Below are 16056 nucleotides of genomic sequence, written 5' to 3' on the forward strand. Positions count from 1 at the left end.
TTGTTCTTCAATTCAGTCATGCACGTAATGAGCTACTGTGATTTGTTAGGCTCGATCGTTAGTGCCTGAAATCTGTAATCTACACTGCAGAATGTACATTGACTCCCCTCCTGATGGTAGTGTATATTTGAACTTTAATAATGTCATTGATATTTGTGTTCCAAGGATGCAAAAGTACCAACAGGCACATGCACATGCACATTCACTATCACAATACAAAACTTTTAATTTATATCTGAAAATCAAAATTACATTGTTTCATTATTCATGAGAAGCCACTAACCATACACTGTACATAGAGGCTGCAAGTCAACATTGTTGATAATATGGATTATGTACTATTTAAGGATATTAAGGATATAAAGATATAGCTATTACTTTTTATATAATCCACATCAAAGTGCAACATATTTTTTCAGCAAGTTCGACACAATTCAGCTCAATGTAACAATAACAGTATCACACTCAACATTGTAGCTGAAGCAGCACACTTTCTTTCAAGCAATTATGGAATCATTTCTGATACAATAAAGAAGGGAAATAAATACAGACATCTTTTGAAGTCGCAGCAGACAAATTAAATCCAACCTCACCACAACATATTAAGAGTACTCAAATTATTACCGGTACATACCTTACAACAGATTGTGCATACAGATAAACACAATGAAGGGATGGGAAAAAAAAAAAAAAAACTGCATTCAAACTAAGTGGGAGCAAACTTTTAGCCATGCAGCTTTCTCCTTCAGAAGTAAAAGCAGTGGAGAACATCTCCTCGCTAATACAAATGCACCTGAAGTTAACGTTAAATAACACACAATTCAATGTTTCTATATTACCAGCAGTATATTTATTATTAATTTAGCCAATGTGCCTGAGTAGCTATCACTCTTACTCAAGGCAGACCATTTTAACCCTGATTTGTTTTCTTTGATTGACTATAATATTTTTTTTCTCAGCCTTTGTGGTGAATTATAACTTAAAGAAAGCAGTCTCTCTTTGGGATGTCAGAATCAGAAAGTTGCTCCTCCTGTGTACTTGCGTCAAAGTATTGGGGGTCAAAGTCTGCTGTTTCATTCAGATCAATGTCCTGCTCGTCACTGCTCTCAGCACTGTAATCCACCTCTTCAAGGCAACGCGGTTCATCCTCATCTAGGACATGTGTGGTCGGACTGCGGAGAGGAAAACAATGTTTAAACAGCAGTCAGAAAGAGTGGCTGAAACACGCAACCTCCAACAAAATATGGTTTTGATTGTGGTTCATGCTAAAATGTAAAATATTTTTTTTTGCTAGTAAATTCCACCTGATCACCATCTTTTATAAACACTCCAGATCCTGATGTTATCTCACATTAAAACAGAACAAACCTGATAGGCACCGTTAAAAAGCCAAAGGCGCAACATCAGCCAACAGCCCAAATATTCTTGTCCTATTCATTGCATGGACACATACTTAAACAAAACGAACTGACTGACTGAAGTATCCAGAGACATTCCATATCAGTAAATATGTTATCATTTGTTTGTCACAGAAGATGTTCCACTTGGATACCAAGGTTCTAAAGCACCACGGAATCAAAAAATTCTGTGTCATTAAAAGACGAGGCAACGATTAACACAGAATGTTTGGGATTTCCATGTTAGTTAAAAGATATTTCACAAAAATAGTGAATATTTTGATTAAAAATAAATCAAAAGCAATGTTTCCAATAAAGTAATTCTCTAAAATGAAGAGGAATGTGCGGTCTCGTGGAATGCATTATACAATGATTGGCGACCTTCATAATTTTTTTAAGCAGAAACCCAAGCCTTTGTTACAGAATATCACTAGTAGTACTGCAAAATAAAGCTTGCTTCGCTTGCTAGAGTAAAATGCCACAACCCAGAGGATAGTGCATAATTCAAACCTTTCTTTAAAAAAAATCATCAATATACACATGACCCTTCATAGGCATTTAAGAGAAATGAGCTACAAATATCTCTGGAGGCACAAGGAACCAGCTGATAAGCTGCACTGTATGGCTTTCGTACACAAATGCATGCGGCTGTAGAAGTTGTCTCATATAAAGTGTGTAGGGAAGAACTGCAGATGCTGGTTTAAATTGAAGATAGACATAAAATGCTGGAGTAATTCAGCGGGACAGGCAGCATCTCTGGAGAGAAGGAATGGGTGACGTTTCAGGACCCTTCTTCAGAATGATGTCATGGGAGTGGGCGGGACAGATAGAATGTAATCGGAGACAGTAAAAGGCCTGTCCCACGAGCATGCGACTCCATGCGGCAAGCGCGACCTAACGAGGTCGCTTGAGCCGTACGGCCTCGCGGGGCCGGTCCCACTTCGATCGCCGGAGCCGTATGGAGTTGTGCGGAGCGGGTACGACTGTGTTCAAAAATTCCGCGCGGCAATGGCCTGCCGGCCCGCAGCCGCCTCGACGCCATACGCACCGCCTCGACGGGCGTGCGCAGCATCTTGACGCCGTACGTCACGCTCGAACTTCACGTCACTCACTCGACCTCTGCGCGGCCCCTGCTTCCGGTTTGGTCGCGCTAGCCGCATGCAGTCGCATGCTGGTGGAACCGGCCCTGTACGGGGATCACTCGACCTCCGCGCGGCCCCAGCTTCCGGTTTGGTTGCGCTTGCCGCATGCAGGTCGCATGCTCGTGGGACAGGCCCTTAAGACTGGTGGGAGAACTGGGAAGGGGGAGGGGATGGAGAGAGAGAGGGAAAGCAAGGGCTATTTGATAAAGTCAATGTTCATATCGCTGGGGTGTAAGCTACCCAAGCAAAATATGAGATGCTGTTCCTCCAATTTGCACTGGGCGTCACTCTGACAAGGTCAGATTGGTTCTGGTTGATTACTGCGCAAACACCTCATCAGTGGTTATCTCGCGCAGGTCGGAGTGAGTAGAGTAGCGATTACATTTTGAAGTGGGCCTTTTTGACCAAGTTGAGGAGATCTAGTTGCTCAATCCCCTTTTTAAATGACTTAACATCGGGAGCAGCACGTGTGTTGGATGGTAACATATTCCATTCCCTTATCGTCCTTGGCTAAAGGGAATATTGGTAGCAAAGTTTACTGAAATTTAGCGAGTTGATGATGTAGGGACCGTTATTTTGTCTTGTTTCATGGCAGTTGGTGCTCTGGGATGACGGGAGATTTGATGGCGTGATTTCGTGAATCTCCTTGTAAATTGCAATGTCTTAGCGTGATTCTGCGGAGCTCTAGGGCATCCCATCCGAGAGAAGTCAGCATATTATTCACGCTTGATTTGCGCTTGTAGTCATTACATACAAAGCGGGCTGCTCGGCATTGTACTTTCTACAGGGTGATCTTGTTGTTATTGTTGAAAGGATCCCATACGGCTCCACAATACTCCAATTTGGGCCTGACCAAGGACTTGTAGGCATTCTCTTTTACGGATGTACTACTTGCGTGAAGATTTATCTTGAGAAGGCCAAGAGTTCTATTTGCCTTGTTAGACACTTGATTAATATGCGTCGCCCAACTTAAATCTTTGCTTAATTAGACTCCTAGATATAGGTGATGGTCGACAGCAAGCAATGTATGGCTACTCGTGTTGTATTCCGATAAAAGTGGTTTGATCTTGTGTGAGACATGCATGGTATGACATTTGGTTGTATTGAATGACATCTGCCAGGTTTTTCCCCACTGACAGAGAGCATCCAGACCCTTCTGAAAGGACAAGCTGTCTTTTGGTGTTTTAATCTCTCTATAAATTGTGGCATCATCTGCAAAGAGTCGAACTCTGGACAAAACTGCATTTGGAATGTCATTGATATACAGTAGGAAGAGCAATGGACCCATGACAGTCCCCTGTGGTACACCTGATGTCACAGAAGTTTCAATAGACGTCTCTCCCTCCAAGAGAACTCGCTAGTGTCTTCTTGTCAAAAAGATCTCAATCCATTTTAAGAGGTTGCTGTCTATTCCTACATGGTTGAACTTATACAGGAGCCGCTTATGTGGAACCTTATCAAAAGCCTTACTGAAGTCTAATATAATCAGGTCAGTCTGACCCTTGGTATCGAGTGATCATCGATGAGTCCCGCCAGTTGGGTTTCACATGATCAACCCTGTCTAAAGCCATGTTGGTGGTTGGTTAGTACCTTGTGGAAGTCAATATGGTCCATAATATGTCGGTGGATTACATGCTCGAGAATCTTGCATGGTATAGAGGTCAGTGAAACTGGGCCATAATTTGCAGGATTTATCCTATCTCCTTTTTTATAGTTGGAACAATGTTAGCATTCAGCCAATATTCTGGGAGCTCCCCACTATCCACAGACTTCTGAAAAATCTTTTGGAAGACTGGAGCTAAGCTTGCTGTACAATTCTTTAAAACTCTGGCTGGTATCTGGTCTGGCCCTGATGTATTTTTTGGTTTTATTTCTTCCAATAATTTCTGCACCCCATTCGTTGTTACCTTAAGATCTGCAATTTTTGTAGATTGTTGTGAGTTCAATGACGGGAATCCATCTAGGTTTTCTTCAGTAAAAACCGAACAAAACTGCTGGTTTAACACTTCGGCCTTGTCTGCTGCCAAAGATACTGTCCGCCCCATCGATGTAAGGCTTGAGATTACAAATACTTCCTGGCTCATTTTCTTGATGTAAATCCAGAAAGGCTCTGTGTCTTCTGATTTTAAACTTTCCCCTATCACATCATGGTGTATTCTTGATAGGCTTTCCTGATCTGTCTGTCAATTGAATGCCAACATTTCTTGAAATGTGTCCATGTGGAAGTTGACCCAGATTTTCTTGCTCTGTTATAAAGCCTTTGTTTTTTCTTAATTGCACTCCTAATTGATAAATTTACCCACGGTAAATTATATCTGGTATAACACATTTTTGATGGAATAAAACTGTCCATGACCCCGACAAGAACTTGTTTAAAATCTAACCACAGCGTGTTTATGTCTGTTGCTGCCACATAATCTCCTGTTAATTTCTCATTACATTTTGATACGAGTTCATCTATCGAAGATAAATCTGCCTTTTTATAGAGGAAAATCTTCCTTCTCGGTGGTCTAACTGCTTTGGCTGTCATCCTGGCTTGGACAATAACAGCATCATGGTCGCTTATGCCTGATGTCACATCACAACTTTCTACAAAGGAGGGATTGCTGACAAAACACAAGTCAAGTATATTTCTGTCTCCAGTGGGCTTATCAACCATTTGGGAATGGCAGGGGGAGATAAAGTGCTGAGCAACCGGGAGATCAGGTAGGTTAAGGCGGACTGAGCGGAGGTGTTCAGCAAAATGATTGCCGAGCCTGCGCTTGGTCTCACCTGTTTGCAGAAGTTGACACCTGGAGCAGCAGATACAGTAGATGAGGTTGGAGGAGGTGCAAGTGAACCTTTGCCTCACCTGGACTGTTGGGGTCCTTGGATGGAGTCGAGGGGGAGGTAAAGAGACAGGTGTTGCATCTCCTGCGGTTGCAGGGGAAAGTACCTGGGGAGGGGATGGTTTGGGTGGGAAGGGATGAGTTGACCAGGGAGTTGTGGAGGGAACAGTGGGGTGGAGATGGGAAGATGTGGCCAGTAGTAGGATCCCATTGGATGTGGCCAGTAGTGGGATCCTGTTACACATCTTCCCCGACAGTCTTTCCAGGTGAGGCAGAGGTTCACTTGCACCTCCTCCAACCTCATCTACTGTACCAGCTGTTCCAGGTGTCAACACTGTACATCGGCAAGACCAAGCACAGGCTCGGAGATCGTTTCTCTGAACACCTCCGCTGAGTCCGCCTTAACCTACCTGATCTCCCGGTTGCTCAGCACTTTAACTCCCCCTCCCATTCCCATTTTTGCCCTGGGCCTCCTCCATTGTCAGAGTGAGGCCCAGCACAAATTGGAGGAACATCACTTCATATTTCGCTTGGGTAGCTTACATCCCAGCGGTATGAACATTGACTTTTCTAACTTCAAACTGCCCTTGCTTTCCTTCACTTTCCATCCCCTCCCCCTTCCCAGTTCTCCCACCAGTCTTACTGTCTCCGACTACATTCTATCTCTGTCCCACCCACTCTCCTGATATCAGTCTGAAGAAGGGTCTCGACCTGAAACGTCACCCATTCCTTCTATCCAGACATTCCTGCCTGTCCCTCGTGTTTCATATAAAAACATGGGATTCCACAGCATCAGAAGACATTACATACTACGGAGACACAAGGAACTGCAGATGCTGGAATATTGCGCAGAACTCAAAGTGCAGGAGTAACTCGGCGGGCCAGGCAACACTGGAAGACATGGATTGGTGATGTTTTGGTTCACGACCCTTCTTCAGTCCTCAATCTGAAGAAGGGTCCCAACCCAAAATGTCGCCTAACCATGTCCTCCAGAAATGCTGCTTGACCTGCTGAGTTACTCCAAAACCGTGCTCTACATATCATATAACACCTTCAACTTAAGTGATACAAACACAAGTAGAAGCAGGAGTACACCGTATGAGCCCTGAAGTTTTATTCACCATTGAATAAGATAATGGTCAACATGATTGCAATTTCAATTCTATATTTCAGTCTAAATGAAGTAATTGTTCATCTCCTTGTTTATCTAGAATTTCTCCTCGCATTAAACATATTAAACCTCTGCTTCGACTGGCCTTGAAATAGTTGTAAACAATCACAATTCTCAGAGAAATAAATTCACCTCATCTTAGTTTTTAATGGTGACCCTTAATTTTATACAGTGACTTCTAATTCACCCACAAGAGGAAACATCCTTTCCTCATCGACTGTCAAGACCCATCAGGATCTAGCTCTTCACTCATCCCTGGAACACCTGGATAACAAAAAACACCTTTGTCAGTCCTGATAATTGTGTATGGGTCATAAGAAACGCTGTTTATTCCACATATTTGTGCAATAAACTTCCTCTGAACCGTTGACAACACATTTACACCATTCCTTAAACACAATGTTTAATCCTGATGTAATTTCACCAATGTCTCAAGATACTGAAGTATAACTATCTTCTCACTTTAATTCCCCCAAATAAACAGTAGCATTGTTAGTTTTCCAAATTACTTGCAATTAACCGCATATTAACCTTTTCTATATAATTCCATCGTCATAAAGTTGTACAGCACAGAGAATGTTCCTATGGGAAAGGTCAAGATAGATATGGGCCAAATGTGGGAAAATTAGTAGTTTATATGAGGCATCTTGGTCAGCATGGACGAGTTGGGCCGAAGGGCCTGTCTATGTTGACCTTTATGCCCATCTATTTCATTTGCCGACTCTCAGACTGTGCCGTCACAGAAATACAGGTGAAAATATGTGTAATTTACTGATTTTCTCAACCTTTGTAAGGCAGGTTGTGCTTTGTGTAACTGCTATTTCCGTGCACAATCTTGGCAATAATGTCAAGGCTATTCACAACAAAGACAACAACATCAAATTTTAGCTCCTAATATCTCAGACCAAGGAAACTCACTTTTCTTTTATGTGTCTCCAAGGCAGCAAGGTAATTCAGAAGCATGTAATGGCTCAGAGGCATTCTAATTATTTCTTCCAGCAAAGTGATAACACACTTTTAAAGGACCTAAACTAATTATCAGCCATTAGTGAAAATGTAGAGGCTTGAGAAACAAGATTCCTGTCAAGACACCCTGAGCTTCTAGGGACAAATTTTAAATAATACAAGCATCCCACCCTTGGTTTCACTGGTGCCTCCAGGGACCAGCCAAAGATATTGCTTGACAGCACTAAGTGGTTTTTAATATTTCATTAGACAAGTACAGTAGTTCAAAATACAGCATAAGTCGGCCGCAAGGTCTACAACTTCTCAGATTTTCATTATATTCAAATGAAACCAGATTAGCATTAATTTTGAAAGCAGCTGAAATCCAAAGCAGAGCAATTTTATTATAAATAAAACTCATGAATTAGACAACCCTCTGCCCCAGTGAGGAAATTAGAAAATCAGCACAATGCTTTCTTTGGATAACTGGCTTTTCCATTTTTGTTTCATCTGCTGTTATAGTTGTGAAAAATTATGAAAGAATATTGCAGATTGACTACACATAAGTGGCGGCTGAAGAGCTGAACTTTGACCCATCTACATGGGCCCAGGTGCAAGGCCTCGTCTCATACATGCATAAAGTTGGAGTCAGATTTCAGTTCAAATGTACATCGACTCAAGATTGATGAAAAATAGACAGCACAAAGAAGTGTGGATGAAATTGAGGAGGTGTAAATGTCTATCTTTCTGCAGTGATTAAAATTTCATGCCTCTTCAAATTTTCTGGTGGAACTGAATTTTAAATTTCAATATAGTGACCATACATTTTAAATTAACAATGTTCAAAATTACATAGGATATTTCACATAAAATGTGATTTTTGTGTATGTCAATCATTGTATGAAGAAAAATATTTGAAAGTCAAAAACCCATTTCTTCTCCTGATACAACAAGGTACAACTTCAAGTAACAATGTGACAAAATCCAACATTTTGCAACCATGATTATATGAAATCTTCATTTGGGCACAAAATTACCATGATGTATCTGTTTACTCAAAAGCCTTTGGACTCAACAAATCTCTTACTATTCTTGATCAGCATACACATCTTTAAATACACCACAAATTCAAAAGAAATACCAGATTAAATATATGGATTAAACAAAATACAAATGCAGCATATCAAAAAAATATTTTGCAAAAAAAAGGATGAGATTTATATTTGGTTTCAAACTAGTTTGAAATAAATATTGCCGACTGCATTATTTCCATGAACGTAAGCAATTATTGCCTTTATCTTAAAGTCAGCAGCAACCCACTGAACAGACCCTCCTTTAAGAAACCTAACAGAAGAGCTAGGAGGAAACTGACACCCTTGACATAAGGACTGCCGTTTATCAGTCAAGCAAGAGAAATTATAATATAATCTACACAAAAGTAAATTACAAAAGTCTCTTTTCTCTCAATCTCACCAACAAATAAAAACAGCTAGAGGAGTAATGGGAAATTGCTTTCATAAATTCTGGCATATTTCCAGAATAAAGCAGTTTTGCTTCCAGACAATTTTACTGGATAAAGTCTGCAAGTAAATACATAAAATTATAATTAGTTTAAAATAATAGGGAAGTCAAGGATCTAACATGGGAAATGAGACAACAGAAAATGTGACATATTTGTTATTTAAAATGGACATGATTTTTGGTTAAAAATATTAACTATAGCATCAAATCTACTTTTTAAAGCAAAGGACATATACAATCTTTGTGACATATAAATCATATTACCCATTTATTTTTGAAAGTCATTAAATGTCGCATTTGATGCAAAAGAGCAATTGCTGCTTTAAGACTGCTTGTTACCTCTTCATGCACTCTCAAGTACTCTTCCTCAGTTCCCATAGCAATCAATACATTGTGTTGATTACCGAGACAGTGAAGAATGTATCCGTCATTGTAGGAGATTTTAGGGACCTGCAAGTGAAGTTCATGTGTGTGGACAAGTATTCCCCAACTAGGAGCACTGGTTTGCATGTTCACCTTTAACTGGTCAAACACACAGGACAAGTTGTTATTGACTTTGCCCCAACCACCCCTGCATCTAAATCTTTGCATTAGACAGTGAGCCCAGTCATCATTAGGTTGGAGTGGCTTGTTAGACTTTACAGCAATGAATATTGCCATCACCTAGTCACTCTGAAACAAGAGGCTGCAGGTGCTGGAATCTTTAGCAAAAAACAGAACAAGACCTCAGCAGTTCAAGCGGCATTTGTGGAGCAAAATGGATAGAGACCCGGATTTGGGTGGAATTGTTTTTGAAAAACGATGGTTGATATCTAGAACTCTCCACCAGCGGTGGTATTAGGATCAGACGTAAAATTAGTACATTTAGGAGAGATTTAGATTTCTGAGGCTGCTGGATTAAAATGGCTGCACGATCTTTTGATACATTTGTTGAATAAGATATCGATTCTCCTATCAGGTACAAGCTCTTATATATGAAAAAGACTATCCAAGTTGGGATCATATTTGTTATCTTTTACAGTCTTCCTATCAAGAACAATTGCAAGAGCTGCTCCTTTTAGCAGCAATTTAGTGTACATACTTTCTTCTGAAGGAGACTGCTTTCCAGTCCGAGCAGGATCTTTCTTTGTCAGTTATCCAAGTGACATTAAATGGGCATTAGATAATGATTAACATCACTCCTGCACAGGCACTTCTCACGTATGGCTTGTGCAATTCAACATTATTCCATACACTAAGACTCAGGCATGATTGCATTTATACAGCCTTTTTTTAATTAGGTAGCATAATTGAAATACTGAGGGAATCTAAATGCTTTCTTAAAGTGGAATTATTGCATCTTAACTTATCTGTAGTAGACTGAAGCAACAATTGAACTTCATTAAGCCTTCTTATGGAGAAGAGCCTTCACACAGTCATGCTTGCCACATAATGGAATTATGTTTAGTGCCCTTCAAGGCACATCAGTACTTAATATGTTTTAAGAAGCTTCTGAGAGCATTTCCATCTAAGAGCAAGGAAACTTAATTATTTATCTTATTGCACAAGTGGAAATTATGTAGACACAAGAGACTGCAGATGCTGGAATCTTGAGTAAACACAAGCTGCTGGAGGAACCAGTCTTAAGAAGGGTCCCGACCTGAAGCGTCACCCTTCCATGTTCTCCAAAAATGCTCACTGACCTGCTGAGTTATTCCAGCACTTGGTGTCTCTCTTTCTGCTGGAGCAACACAGCGAATTGGGCAGCATTCGTGGAGCGGAGGTGGACAGATGCATTTCGAGGTGAGACGCTTCCTCAGACTGATGGCGGCGAAGGTAAGTACTGAAGAAGGACATATGGCTGTGGTAATGAGTCTTGCATCAGAACAAGAGTAATACAGCAAGAAGAATCACAGAGAGGGAACAGTGAGGGTCAGAACTCCCATTGGAGTGAGGATGAAAACTCGGGTCAAAGTGCCTGTTCCTCTTTTGTACTGTTCTATGATCTATATTGTTCTTCAATGTGGACATACTCTAAGGAAATTTCACATTGGAGCAATAAAATTGAGACCAAGAGACTGCAGATGCTGGATTCTTGAATAAAATGCAAACTGAAGAACTTGATCCAAAACATCGTCAATCCATTTTCCCTCCACAGATGCTGCCTGACCTGCTGAGCACTCCAGCACTTTGTCTTTTCCTGGATATTATGTACATTTCTAATTTAAAAAAATCATTTCTATCCCTTCTCAAACTTAAGGAAATTGACCATTGAATTTACAGATTATTTATCAAAGATTATACTATCATTTAAACGTCTTTTAAATGCATGCGTAACTCGAAGAAATCTGTTCTTAAGTTTAAATGTATTGGATGAAATTAACACAAAGTGCTGGAGAGGCAGCATTTGTTGAAAGAATGGACAGATGATGTTCCAGTTGGGACCTTTCTTGAGACTGATGGAGTATGGGAAGTAAAAGCTAGCAAAGAGAGATGGGGGTGAGGCAAATGCTGGCAATTGACTGGATACAGGTGAGAGGAATAGAGTGATTGGCAGAGGAGTGGAGTAAGTGACAAAGGCTGGAGGTGAAAAGGAGACAAATGGGTGTCAGATAAGGAGAGAGGAAGCAGTGAAATGTACAGCCAGTGTGAGGGATAAGGATAGCAGGGGGCTGTGAGAATGGGGAAAAAGGGTGAATAAAAATGGAAACATGGGATTCAGGTTGGGAGATGAGTGTGCAGAGTAGTGGAAAGGACCAGGGTTACTAAGGTAGTGAGGATGGAGGGGGGGGGTTGGAGAATTTATTGTTCATCTTGGATTGGCCTAATGTTTGCTTAGTCTATGCTTGGTCTCGCCGATGTACCATGCGAACATTGAATTCTCCAATTTCAAGTGATACCCCACACTATCGCCCTCTTTTTTCCGAGCCCCCATGCATTTATACCACCATCTCCCGCCACCCCAGTCATTCTGTCCCCCTCCTCCACATGCTCATCTCCTTTTCCCGAGTCCCGTATTTCCCAATTATCCCTCTCTTAACCCTCCTCCGTTTCCTCCCACCCATACCCTCCCTCCCGCTGTGCATTTCACTCCTCTTTCCTTATCTGATACCCTCATGTTTCCTTTTCACCTCTAGCCTCTGTCACTTACTGCACCCATCAGTATGGACAAATCGACTGAAAGGCTTTGCCCCACCCTTACCTCTCCTTTCCAACTTTCGTCACTCTGAAGAAAGGTCCTGACCCGAAGCAGCGTTTGTCCATTCATTCCACAGATGCTGCCTGACCTGTTGAGTTGTCCCACCACTTTGTTTTTTCCTCAAGATTCAGCATCTTGTGCCTCCATGTACATAGCAGTATTGGGTTAGAATGAAATTGAAAAATAAACCTATTTTACATCCGCAAACATATTCCTGACCACTTGATACAACAAGCCATCACAAAAACAAATGTAGGAAATATAGTTGCTGGAATACTGTCTGTGGTTGATAGGTAGATTGTAATAGCAGACACTAAGAGGACAATTATTTCCTTTGTAGAACTTTGATTATACTTATAGGCCAAACTATTAAGTACAAAAGAATGAAAAAATCAATTGATGTTCATACTGTAAATCAGCACTAAGTATTTCCTATTGACAGCAGCAAACAATGGTGGTCTATAATCAACCTGTGGGTATGGCAGAAATTACCCACTCAGGTCTTGCAACATTTTCCAAAGGAACATTTTGGTAAACGTGAAGTGGAGAATCTGGTTGAGCCGTGAACACAGATGTTGTGGTTCTTTCAACATTGTTACAACTGGAGTACAGGCTGTAGTTGACAACATCCTCAGCGCTCTTCCACTAATAGAGCAATATTATGTGCATTTATCTGCGGATGTTGTGATGGAGAAACAAATACATAGTGACAGAAATTCTTCTTTGCCCCATACCTGAAAATGCAAATTCATTTCAAAGTCAAGGAATGTCTGATATCTGCTGTATGACTCATAAAGTAAACATTTTAATAAGACTGACAAGGAATCTTTAATCGAATTATCAGATCGCTCTTTCAGCTGTTCACACTAGTACTATTATTGTAGTGGCACCTAGTGGTGGTTTGGGGCAACACGAACCCTCGCTGTTGGCTGGCAGGGTCACGTGATCGCGGGCGCATTTTCGCAGGTTCTTGGATTGTTAATCAGTCGAGCTCTACCCGTGTAGAAGGAGCTTAGTTGTATTTGGCTGACTCAGAACGCGGTTGAGAAGGAACGCTTTGTTTATCGTTCTAAATAAATAATTCATTTTCACTCAACTGTGTCGTCTCGCCAAAGTGGTAACCCCGCAGGTTCGATCGTCAATTTGGACCTCGATCATGAATGCCGGCGCTAACCCCGACGCCCAGCCTACCCAGCAAAATGCCGTGGGCCTGAAACTGCCCGTTTTCTGGGCGGTGCAGCCACAAGTGTGGTTCGCCCACATTGAGGCCCAATTCGAACTCAGAAATATCGTCGCTGATGCAACCCGATATTTCTACGTGGTTGGGGCACTTAGCCAAGAGACGGCCACCCGTTTGTTGCCCTACCTGCAGAATCCTCCCCCAATCGGCAAGTACGAGGGCCTCAAGGTGCTGCTGCTCCGCACGATCGGGCTCAGCCGCCACGATCGCGCCGCCCGCCTGCTCCATATGGACGGCCTCGGTGATCGAAAGTCGTCCGCACTCATGAGTGATTTGCTCGCCTTGATGGACGGCCATCGACCCTGCCTGCTGTTCGAGCAGGCCTTCCTGTAGCAGATGCCCGACGACATCCACCTGCTCCTCGTGGGTTCAGACTTCCCCGATCCCCTGCAGCTCGCCGAACGGGCCGATGAACTGTGGCTCGCCAAACAGCAGGACGGCGGGTCCATCGACCGGGTGTCCGCGCCCATGCACCAGCAGCTTCGCAGGGACGTTCAACCCTCCACTGCCGTCGCCGCGCCGCAGCTGCCCGCCGGGGACCGTGGTAAGGGCCAGTGCTACTACCACCAATGCTAGGGTGCCGAATCCTGCCGAGGCACGCCGATGCCGCGCCCCCTGCTCGTTTGCAGGAAATGCCTCGGCTGATCATCAGTAGAGGCTATCGCGATCGGCCAGAATCACCGCCTCTACGTTCGGGATCGCTGCGCCGGACTTTTCTTCCTCGTGGACTCCGGGGCCGTCATGAGCATCCTCCCCCCGACTGGACGGGACACCCGTGCGGCACCTAGTGGTGGCTTGGGGCAACACGAACCCTCGCTATTGGCTGGCGGCGTCATGTGATCGCGGGCGCGTTTCGCTGGTTTTTGGATTGTTAATCAGTCAAGCTCCACCCGTGTAGAAGGAGCTTAGTTGTATTTGACCGACTCAGAACGCGGTTGAGAAGAAACGCTTTATTTATCGTTATAAATAAAGAATTCATTTTCACTCAACTGTGTCGTCTCGCCAAATTATCACACTTTCACATTCACTCCCTTTACACTAGGGGGCAAGGTACAAAGACCAATTAACCTACAAACCCACGCCATTGGGATGTGGGAGGAACCCACACAGTCAAAGGTAGAAGGTGCAAAATCCACCAAGGCCGCACCTGAGGTCAGGATCACACCCGGGTCACTGCCGAGTCTAGCAGCTCTACCAGCTGCGCTGTTGTGCAAAAACAAAACATAACACCGAAATCTGCAAAATACATCAATTAAGCTGATATCCAACATATATACGATCCAACGCACCCGTACACACTTAGCACATGTGCATGTCTCATTCCCATCCCTTGCACGAAATGTGATTACGCTTTGGATCATGCTGACTTTAATACTGAGGAAATAAAAATTATGAAGAGTCCGAAGAGAGTGAGGCAGAAGGCAACAGAACAACAAAGTGCAATTTGTCAGGACGGCCAAATATCCGCTTCATGCACTGAATGTTTCTATGATTCAAATCCCATAGCCTTCACATACGACCATTCAATTAACGTTGACAGTAGTATCGTCCACATATGCTGCAAGAAACAGATCCATCATATGCACTCGATCAAGCGCCCTCTTAATATGTACCTCAATAAGATTTCCCCTCAGCCACCTCCATTTTACACAAATCCCATCTAGTCAGTCTTTCCTCAACAACATTTATAGAACTATCCATTGTATCTTTCGTAGTTCTACCACATCTCCTCTATCATGTGACTGTATTACCATAATTATGACCTACAGTTTTTTCTCTGCTCTTATATTCAATGCTCTGGCCAATAAAGAATTACAGAACCTTTATGACACATGAAGCAATCATTAACACGGTCTGTTCAAAAAACTATTTTTCAACCCAAACACACTTGCTTGGATTTCATCAATAGCTCCATCATTCCGAGCTCTTTAAATTCAGTGAGTATTTCTATCTCTACCATCCTTTAGTGTCAATGAGTTGCATACTCCCGCAACCATCCAGGTGGAAAAATATCCTTTCCTTGTCTCGTGCACTTGTAAAAAAAAAAGCATGCCATGTCTCGTCTAGCTACCAGCACTCCTTTAGTCAGGTATCATAGGACAGATATACAGTATGTTTTCTTTCTCTGCATTTCTCGGTATCCTGCCAATTATTAGGCTGGATCATGCTCGATTCAGTCCACTTCCCGTGATTGCCACCCATGCCACTCTTGAGATTATTCTAACTTTCTGAGGACCTGTTGGGTCAGGTTGAGCTCCAGACTCCTCCACTGCAGCCTTCCCTTGGCCTGAAGTGATCCACAACATGGCCTCAGGCAGTGGATCTCAAAGCTCAAGCACCCAGATGATCCTGAGAGCCTTTGAGAGCTCTTTGATCACATTAGCAAACAGTCAAAATAGATTTGTTTTAAATGCAAAAAAAATTTAAATTGAATATAAATGTTCTTAAAAACATTAAAGTGGAATACATGAACATAATTTAGATTTAATCAAATTAAAAAGTTTACGCTTCTTCATTGAACAGCTGCCGTGTGTCCAAACACAGCAACATCTTAAGATCAGCGCATATCAAGGCAACAGTTGTGATGCTTTTTAATCAAGGGTGACGACCTCAGCACTAACCTCATTAACTCAA

At 42.4% G+C, this 16056-nt stretch overlaps 1 protein-coding gene across 4 annotated transcripts in view; it reads right to left on the reverse strand.

Moving 5' to 3' along the window:
• Window positions 1–201: 201 nt before the first annotated feature.
• The window catches only part of agtpbp1 (ATP/GTP binding carboxypeptidase 1), a 206777-nt gene continuing 190922 nt past the window's right edge, over window positions 202–16056 (reverse strand). For all 4 annotated transcript variants that reach the window (XM_033017668.1, XM_033017669.1, XM_033017667.1 and 1 more), the window contains one exon: window positions 202–1172. In XM_033017668.1, the coding sequence (XP_032873559.1) occupies window positions 980–1172 (193 nt within the window). In that variant the 3' untranslated portion in view covers window positions 202–979. The remainder of the gene's footprint in view (window positions 1173–16056) is intronic.

Source organism: Amblyraja radiata, chromosome 3 (assembly GCF_010909765.2).
Source record: "Amblyraja radiata isolate CabotCenter1 chromosome 3, sAmbRad1.1.pri, whole genome shotgun sequence".
Lineage (NCBI taxonomy): Eukaryota > Metazoa > Chordata > Chondrichthyes > Rajiformes > Rajidae > Amblyraja > Amblyraja radiata.